The sequence below is a fragment of the Monodon monoceros genome, unplaced genomic scaffold (assembly GCF_005190385.1).
Source record: "Monodon monoceros isolate NGI ecotype Baffin Bay Population unplaced genomic scaffold, NGI_Narwhal_1 Super_Scaffold_21, whole genome shotgun sequence".
Classification (NCBI taxonomy): Eukaryota; Metazoa; Chordata; class Mammalia; order Artiodactyla; family Monodontidae; genus Monodon; species Monodon monoceros.
The window spans coordinates 125044809-125055141 of NW_021703778.1; the positions used below are offsets into that span (position 1 = coordinate 125044809).

At 47.3% G+C, this 10333-nt stretch overlaps 1 protein-coding gene across 15 annotated transcripts in view; it reads right to left on the bottom strand.

The window, feature by feature from the left end:
• NIN (ninein) overlaps positions 1-10333 on the bottom strand; it is a 111856-nt gene that overhangs the window by 67498 nt on the left and 34025 nt on the right. For all 15 annotated transcript variants that reach the window (XR_003795724.1, XR_003795723.1, XM_029236169.1 and 12 more), the window contains one exon: positions 7587-7756. Coding sequence is in view for 13 of the 15 variants with exons in the window: in XM_029236169.1 (XP_029092002.1) it covers positions 7587-7756 (170 nt within the window). In the remaining 2 variants the exon portion in view is untranslated. The remainder of the gene's footprint in view (positions 1-7586; positions 7757-10333) is intronic.

Genomic DNA, 10333 nt, shown 5'->3' on the forward strand with positions numbered 1-10333 from the left:
GTTGCCCGGTCCTAAAAAGGCTGCTGCAGAAAGAAGTGCCCAGCACCGCCAGGTAGGCTGACAAAGGGAGTCCCACACACCCCCGCCGTGGGCTGTGCGTCTCAGTCACGCTGGCCACTGTGGTCAACTCTCGGGCTGTCCTACAGCTGGACGAGGGTGCCCTGCACCTGTGGGCTGCACTGCTTTCAGGAATGCTTTCTTTGGAGGGACACCTGCTTCGCTGGACGGCGGAACAGATGGCCCGAGCCTCTTGGATCCCGGGGCTTCCAGCCCCGAGGCCGGGCCAGCATCTGCAGACTGTGGGTCTGGTGCAGCCCCTTCCCACAAGAGCCCAGCCGCAGACCCACCAGCCATCTGCTCCAGTGCAGACCTTTGTGCCCCTCAGAATGTTCGGCTAATTAAAGCGATTACGGGGGGCGCACACAGGGCTATTCTTTCCCAGCAGAGGTTGCTGAAGTGATCTCAGCAGCCTTAAGCAGATTTTTTTTTTTTTTTTTTGTAAAAGGGAAAGTCTTGCAAGCCCAGAGAGAAGAGAAATTTATTAAAGCAACAAAGCTCCCCCAGCACACTGAGCCATGGTGTCCATTTTACAAGAGCAGCACACTTAAGTAAGCACAGGAAGTCTCTGCAGAAAAACAGGATCCGTTTAGGAGATACTTGTGATGGAAACCTTAGGACTTTTAAAACACAGCATCTATCGCATAGTTAACTAACAATCCTAAATACTGATAAAGCCCGTGCTCTGGGCAGGGAAGCTAAGTGCACCCAGTAAGGCTGGCTACTGTTTCTGCAGGGACACGCTTCTTAGGACTTCATCTCCACCTCTCCCGCACCTGAAGGAAGGCAAAGGAGTGATGAAAGGGCGCCTGACAGCCCCGCTCCCAATCTCTCTATTCTGAACCCAGGGACAAGCTGCTCAGTTGCAGGGCTGTCATGACTAGAATGCAAATCAGTTCCTTTATCTTTAAAAGCATTTAAAAGCTACAAGTAAGTGTTGGGGATAACAAGAATCAATGTATGACTTTTAAACGCACACATATTTAGATGAGTCCCGCTACAGTGCCAAACAGCCTTCAGTACTGCCAGTGTGAAGAAATGCTGAATTTAAAGAAATCTGAGCCTTAAGCCTCTTCTACCAAGGTTGGGGACTGGTTTTGTTTCACTGGATTTTAAAGTCCTTAAAGGAAAGGGATTCTTTCATACATCTGCTTGTGGTATCCTGCTTATCAGAGTTGCTCTCAACAGACAGTGAATACTGCTCTCCTATTTGAACAATATTTAATGGTATAGTTGGAAAATGTTACTATTATCATTAAAATTAACTTGTTAACTTTTGACGTGTTGTCTATTTTATTTTCTAGTTGGAAAATAAATATTAGAAATTGTTGACCTGCAAGGAGGTGAGAATGAGGGCTTAGACTCCAAGGGAACTTCCTCTGGGGCCAAGTCAGGAGGATTTAGCAGAACAGCAAAGGCTGAAAGTCTGAAAGCTGAATCTGTGTTAGAATGAAAACATCTTATTAGCTTTGAAGGGACTTCTTTATATCACTTTCAAGTGATTTATAGTTGCATCTTGAATGAGTGTTTCATCTCTGAGAATAGCCAGAGATGATCTAATAATACTCAAGAAATATAAAGGGAAACACTGGAATTCCATTAATAAAAAACCTATCCTGATGATGTCATATTATTTGATGGAAACGAATGGCATCAGTAATGAAATTGCTTCCTTTGTCAAGGACTAGAACAAACAATGTAACGGGCGAGTAATTGGAAAATAGGTGCATTTCAACTACAAAAGCTCTTAGAAAAACTTCTCTCAGTCATTAAGAAGTTTGCGCCAGAATGAAATATTTACTCTATACAATGTAAATGAATAATTTATGAAGTTCAACCGCAAAGTTATGCATATATGAAAATGGAAATAAGGGGGACACAAGTCAGTTTCACACTTCTGGAAGAAGATTGATTTTATGGAGGGCAGTAAAATCAGTTTGGGGGTTCTCATCCTCCTACCCTCACAGTCCGACACAAGGGCTTGATTTGCTTGTCCATTCTCTGCTGAATGAAGCAATTGGCTTTAACTTTTCTCTCAGGTCCTCACTTAAACTGCATGGTTTTGGCTTACACTACTATTGTCTACAGTTGAAGAAATCATTGTTTAAAGCCTCTGGCTCTTGATAAGAATCTTACTAGACCCAATTTATTCCCTGTGGAGGAAAACAGTTAACAAGGTGTCCCCTGTTTTGAACAAGGGCAGAAAGCAAAGTGGCCCTGCCCCAATTGTATTAATTGTCAACCTTTCCTACCACGTCTGAGTAATACAGAATAAAACCAAGAATTAGTTTTGTTTTTGTCCCCAACTTCCAGCTACCCTTAGAAGAAACCCTTATAAAATTCAAGGTCAGTTCAGTAGCCACTGCATATATGCATATATGGGGGGCGGGAATATATACTCTTCAGAATCTAAAAACTCCAGAATGTGCCCTTTGTTAGTCTGGATTAATTCAGAATAGAACTGAATTGCCTTGAGTGAAAATGATCCCACAAACAAAGAAAAATCACCACTTTCCTTTCAATACCACCCCAGATGAGAGGTCAGACTCCCAAGGGATCCATCTGCCAGGTAAACACAGTAAATTGGAAGGTGAATGCACATTTCAGCCACACAGTGGAACCCACCTGTCACTTGTGAACTAGCACATTTTGCTTCGGGGTTTCTAAATGAAATTCTGAAATACACATATTAGTGCTGAAAGTTTAGCAAGATTATAGTGGTCTTTCCCTGTGGAAAGGCTTTATGACCTTGTAAAGCAAACTTGGTAGGGGAGACACACTTAATAGTTATGTTAGATATTTTCTGGTTCATCAGGAAAGAAACTGACTGAATAAAGCTGGGGGGAGGGGAGGGTGGAGATGATTAAAATGTTTACAATTTATGTTAGGGCTTTAACATGCAGACTGAAACAAAAGTCGAACACAACCACCTAACAAGGTTAAGACTTATATATTCTATTCAGCGGATGAGGCCAAAGCGTGAAGCACTTGCGATCCCACAGTCACAACGTGGGTTCTCACCCAAGCCATCACAATGGTGCACCATGAATGGTCATGGGGGGAGTTCCAAACTGCTGTAACTAAAGAAGACTGGATCTTCACATGGAACTTACGTTAAAAATTTAGGTGCTTGAAAGCAATCTCTACAATAGCATCACTGTTACTTGCCTGCATTTCTGTTTTCTTGGATGAGACGGAAATGGTGGAGTTACAAGTAGACTACAGAGAATCATGACTACTGAGAATTACCTATAAATTTATTGTATGTGGGCTTCCCTGGTGGCACAGTGGTTAAGAATCTGCCTGACAATGCAGGGACATGGGTTCGAGCCCTGGTCCGGGAAGATCCCACATGCCGCGGAGCAACTAAGCCCGTGTGCCACAACTACTGAGCCTGCGCTTTAGAGCTTGTGAGCCACAACTACTGAGCCCACGTGCCACAACTACTGAAGCCCGGGAGCCTAGAGCCCATGCTCTGCAACAAGAGAAGCCACCGCAATGAGAAGCCCATGCACCGCAACGAAGAGTAGCCCCTGCTCGCCACAACTAGAGAAAGCCCGTGCACAGCAACGAAGGCCCAACACAGCCCAAAATAAAATAAATAAAAATTTGTTGTACATGTGGGAGAAGGCCTTCCAAACAAGGATGCATAAAGAACATCGTGAACCACTAGTCCAGGAGCCTAGGAATGAAATGTCCACTCTTAGCAATTCCCCAACTCTTGAACAACCCCAGAGGGAAGCAGGGAAGGGATTACTCTTTTATCCCTTCAGATGACTGTCTGCTCACATATCCCTACAGGATGAGTTCCTAGAAGGAAGCGAGCCACCTTGAGGACAGCTTGTATAGGTGGCTTGTGACACCATTCCATTGCACTGCACCCCTCCCAAGTCCTCAGATACATGAGACAATTACTTGATTCATCTTAGGGCTGAAATTAGTCTCCTGTTGGGTAGCAACAGCCAGACTTCTCCTCCATAGACCTTCTGACAACAGATTCAGGTCCTTTGGTCTTCAGGAAAAATGAGGCCTGTCTGAGGACAGGAGAAACTGCAGTCTCAGGGCAAGCTAGAAACCCCTAAGCCAGGACCCAGGAGTCAAAAGAAACCCACAATCAAACCAAGAAGGCTTGTCTCCAGCTCCCCATCTCATGTCATGGGAGACCCAGCCCCCTCCCACCTTCAATACTGCCAAGCAGCACTGAGATGAGGTATGAGTCCTTGATAACAAACACACCCAAGGAAGAAATTCTTTTTTTTCTTTTTTGTGGTACGCGGGCCTATCACTGTTGTGGCCTCTCCCATTGCAGAGCACAGGCTCCAGACGCACAGGCTCAGCGGCCACGGCTCATGGGCCCAGCCGCTCCGCGGTATGTGGGATCTTCCCGGACCGGGGCACGAACCCGTGTCCCCTGCATCGGCAGGCGGACTCTCAACCACTGCACCACCAGGTAAGCCCAAGGAAGAAATTCTTAACACCCACGGGCAGGAGACAAATGGGCCTGAAGCAACCAAAAGGGAGAAAAAAAGCCAGAAGTACAATAAAGAACTCCTAAATCCCACAGTTCATTGAGAATCTTGCTCTCCTCATCTTCCCCACCTGAGGGCTACTCTAGAATAGGGAAGATGACCTGGCACTCCGCTGAGCCCTAGACAGCTTCTGTAGAAGGGAGGAGGGTTTCTAGAGCAAGGCCATGCTGCCCAGAGTGTGAACTGTGTTGGCCAACTGAGTGGCCCTCAACTGCTGAGGCCATTGCAGAAACTGGCCAGGAAACAGGAGTGCTATCTTGACACAACAGGATGCAACAAGACCGACGCTGAAGAAACTATGCCACAGCCCGTGAGGGCAGCGCATGTGACCCATGGCCATGGTTACTGCATGAAGCTGGGGCTGGCCCTTCTTACTGCCAAGAGGAACACCAAAAACATCACACGTGATTCTATTAACTTTGTAAAGTGATGAATCAACTTGAAAACTGACAGGCTCCATTCAGCTAGCAAAACACTTCATTTTTAGGCAAGAAAGCAGCTGGATGAACTTTGGTTTGAGTCCACGTTCAGCAATTAAAAAAATGGGGGGAGGTAAAAACGTGTTATGTGATTCTACTATAGGCTTTCTGGTTGGGATATAACAGACTCTCAAAGTCAAGTCAGTAGAGTCCTTGGGGAGAGCAGACACAGAGATAAATGACTCTACAGCACTCTATTTGCTCTCTATTGATGGTGGGTCGTTACATTAAAGCTTCTGTGTATAGTGTCAAAAGGTCACAGCTGGGCCTCCCTGGTGGCGCAGTGGTTGAGTCCGCCTGCCGATGCAGGGAACATGGGTTCGTGCCCCGGTCCGGGAAGATCCCACATGCCGCGGAGCGGCTGGGCCCGTGAGCCATGGCTGCTGAGCCTGCACGTCCGGAGCCTGTGCCCCGCAACGGGAGAGGCCACAACAGTGAGAGGCCCGCGTACCGCAAAAAAAAAAAAAAAAAAAAAGGTCACACCTAAGAGGTTTCTAGAGGAGTTAGGGAAGCTGAAGTTCATTGAGGGTGAAATGATTCTCCCAACATACCCTTTCACTAAGACAAAAGCAGCAAGATTTTGCCCAGACTCAGGCCTCAACCCTTCATTTTATTTACACGTAAGACCAAAGCCTCACTTTTTAAACAGTAAATCTCCCTGGAAATCAGTAAATAAGATTAATTAAGGATATAAGAAATATCCTGCCAGCAACAAAATCAGCTCTGCCCAAGAAGATTTCTGAGTATCCCCAGGTGGTAACTAGAAACTCTCTTTTCAAAAAAACAAGCAACCATTTAATTTGTGAGCACCAAGTAACAGTGCCTCAGGTATTGAAAATAGTTGGAGAAAGGAGATACTAGACTTAAAGGTGTTTTCTGTATAAGAAAAGCTTCCCCCGTAAAGTGTTGAGACCTATTTTAACCATTTTTTCACAGAGAAATGTCTCAGATACATTCCACACTATTTAGGGTTATGAAACAGATTTAATGTTATAAAATGATACCCTTCCTGACAGCAAGATATTATGAACACTGCAATAACTGAAGTATGCAAATTACGTGCCTACCTGAAATAGTACATATAACACTTTTGTGCATGTGAGTCTATGTGTTTTACTGGGGAAAGGGCCCTATCTAAATTCTCAAAGGGACCCAAGAAAGGGTCTAAAACTGACTGAACCAAGATCGGAAGTAGCCTCTGCCCCAGACCCATTGGTCCCCAGTGCTGTGATGTTCTAGGCAATGTTTTCCTTTTTGCTTCTCATGGTCTTTCTGTTTTCAGCTGTCACTTCTCACCCGCACTACTCACACCATTTTTGTGGTTTCTGTCTCCCTTCTCCCCTCTAGCTGCTTTTCTTCCTCTCTTCTCACTCACATTTCTGCCAGTGCTCCTTTACTTCTATTGTGAGGATAGGTATCACTGGATTTTAAAAAAAAAAGGTGATCTGATCAGCAGACCAGTCACGTGTCTTCTAAATCGCAGTACTTGTGGTTGTTTTCATTTCTGCTCAATACCTGAGCCCTTTCCAGTTACCTTTGAGTTTGTGGGGTTTGTAGGTATCTTTGGGTTTGTGAAGATGCCAGATGTCTGACTGCTGGGGACATTACTGGAGCAAGCTTCTTGTAGATTTCAGCAAGCTGAACATGGACTTGAGACAGCAACAAACACTCATTCCCCCCCATCAGCCTACGATCTACAGACTACTTTAAGAAACTGGAGGCACTTTGTCTCCTTCCCAGCTTATAGGAGCATGTGAAGTATCTGTATCCCCAGTCTAAGCTGGGATTTACAAGAAATATTTAGAGCTTGCTCAGCATGGCACTTTCAATCATGTTCTATAAATGGTATGCTGGTAAATGAGCCGTAAAGAAACAAGAAAATGTCATTGCTTCTCCTTAATTGGTAGATTATAGCACCGTGTCAAATGGAAAGAAGGGAGATGAGGGAGGCAGGGTAATCTCTGACTGCTGGGGAGCCAGACATGCCAGGTGGGACAGAACCACTAAGAACCCTGGTAACTGCCGGGCACTGGGACAAGGATGAAGTTGCAGAGCTGCTTTGTCCCACCACAGAAGACAAGATGCTGGCTCTTGAAATGCCTAACCACACTGCCTCCATTTCTTACCTGTCACGGCGGCTGTCTTATAGTCTGCGGGGAAGGAGATGGTTAGCTTTTTACATAACTAAAAATAACAGTGCTGTGGAGGAGAGAGATATTCCCAAGAAGAGCTAGAAGTGGCAGACCTCAGATAGTATAAAAATAACTGAATTCAAAAATGTATAAACATAAAGCATGCACAGAAAGGTCAGCTCTCCAAAAGTTGAAACAGATGAAACGTATAAACAGAAAAAGTAGTCACATATATCCAAAAGGCAAGTAATAATCAGCAAGTAGTTGAAAAAAATGGCTGAGAAAAGCCATAAACCCCTCAGTTCTCCTGTCTCTGCACCACTGTGATGTGGCTATCCACGGCTATCCACACCTGTGATCCAGAAGGATATGCCTGTCCAATTTCTTACCTCACCGCGGTCGCTGGATGGGATGTGTGAAGGCCTTGCTTCTTCATTGAGTGGCTCAATCACTGTCACCTCTGCAAATTCCTCCACGGATCCTTGAAACTCAGGTAAGGACCTTCGTCCGTAACGCTTCCCACCTCTAACATATTTGGGCTGAGCTTCGAGAGTGCAGTCTGGGCAAGGAGACAAGAGTTGAGGCCACATTACATGACAATCTCAGCCCCTATCTGACACACAGCCTTCGGACACAGCCTCTTATACCAGCCCCAAAATAAACCACCACCGTTTGCCAGTTGCGGTGGATGTGGGCGTATATGAGCCAGTAAGTCAGATGCAGAGCACAGCTTCTAATTCCGAATGATTTATAGCACCCTGAGTATATCTCAGCATGTGGTGGGAGAGATGAGGAGCCAGCAGTGAGGGATTTGTTTAAAACTAGGGAATTAAGATCAGGACAAAGCAAGCGGTCATATGTGTTCTTCTGTTTATTAAGCTCTGTTTTGCAGACAGAGGGAACAGGAGAGGGAGGGATCATACTACCAGAGACACGTTGGAAAATGATGATAAAAAGAACACCTTATCAGCACTGTAAAGTTAGCATTCACACCAATTAGTCTGGAACACACCCCTCTAGTACCTTAGTGAGTCCTTTGTTAACCATCTCACTTTCTGATCCATCAGACAAGCAGGAAGACAGAACAAAGAAACTGACACAGTGGATCCTAATCAATTAATGACAGCTCACTGTTCATATGAAACTTGTCACCAAGATCTCATTATAAAATTAAAAGCTGTGGAATAAAATAGCAAACGCAAAACTGAATTAAGAAAATAATATATTATGTTCTTTTCTCTTCATAAGCTTCGTGCGGTACAAAATAAAAGGAATGTGTATAAGGGGAAAGTCATCTCTTGACCCTGAAGGACTTCAGCATTCAGCAGAACATGTCTCAGGTTCAGCCTTCACCACCACCACCACCACCACCACCACCACCATCACCACCACCACCGCCACCACCATCACCACCACCGCCATCATCACCACCATCACCACCACACCATTATCACCACCACCATCACCACCACCATCACCACCACCATCACCACCACCGCCATCACCACCACCATCACCACCACACCATTCCGAAAAGAACAGGTCTCAGGTTCAGCCAGCCTTCTAACCACAACCACACCACCCCCACACACCACCAGCCACCACACACCACCACGCGCCACCACCAGAACACCACCCACCCCGCCAGCAGCACCCACCAGGCAACCACCACACCAGTAGGCACCACACCAGCACACCACAAGCAACCATCAGCCACCACCAGAGCACCACCACCAGCCACACCACCACACAGGAGCACAACACCACCCACACCAGACACCAACAGCAGCACCACAGCACCACCACAGCCACCACACGCCACAACATCCACCACACCACCACCAGGCAGCCACCACCACACCACCACCAAACACCACCGGACCGACCACCACCACCACCACCAGCCACCACCACCACCCACCAGCACCACCACAACAAACCACACCCACGACCACACCACCAGACCACACCACGCCCCCCCCCCAGCACCACCACCAGCACCACCAACAGCACCAACCGCCAGGGCCACACAACGCATCACCACCACCACCACCCACCACACACCCCACCACCACACCACCACCACCACACCACCACGCACATCACCACCACCATCACACCACCATCACACCACCACCACCACCATCACCACCACCAATCACCACCACCATCACCACCACCATCACCACCACCGCCATTCACCACCACCATCACCCACCACCATCACCACCACACCATATCACCACCACCATCACACCACAACACAAAATCACCCCACCACCACCACACCACATCACCACCACCATCACCCACCATCACCACACACCATTATCCCACCACCAACCATCACCACCACAGCCCCACCACCACCATCACCTACCACCACCATCACCCACCACCATCCACTACCACCACACACCACACCACCATCACCACCACATCACCACCACCATCACCACCGCCATTCACCACCGCCATAAACACCACCACACCACCACACCATTATCACCACCACCACCACCACCATACACCACCACACCATCATCACCAACCATCACCACCCACACCATCACCACCACCCATCACCACCACCATCACCACCACCATCACCACCACCGCCGCACCAACCACCATCAACCACCATCACCACCACACCATTCATCACCACCACCATCACCACCACAATCAACCACCACAACATCACCACACCGCCATCCCACACCATCACACCACACCAACACCACCACCACCACCATCACCGCCATCACCACCACCATCACCACCCCATCACCACCACCACCGCCATCACCACCACCATCACCGCCACCACCAATCAACCGCCACCACCACCACCACCATCACCACCACCGCCATCATCAACACACCATCACCATCAAACATCAAACAAACAAAAAATAATCAGACAACAAGCACAAAATAACAACAACAAAATTAACCACCAAATACCACCACAACCACCGACACCACAACCATAACCGCAACAGCACCACCACCTAACCGACACCGCACCCAACACAACCACCACCGCCACCACCATCAACACCACCACAGCCAACAACAAACCACCACCAGGCACCACTAACCACAACAACACCACCATCACACCCAACACCTC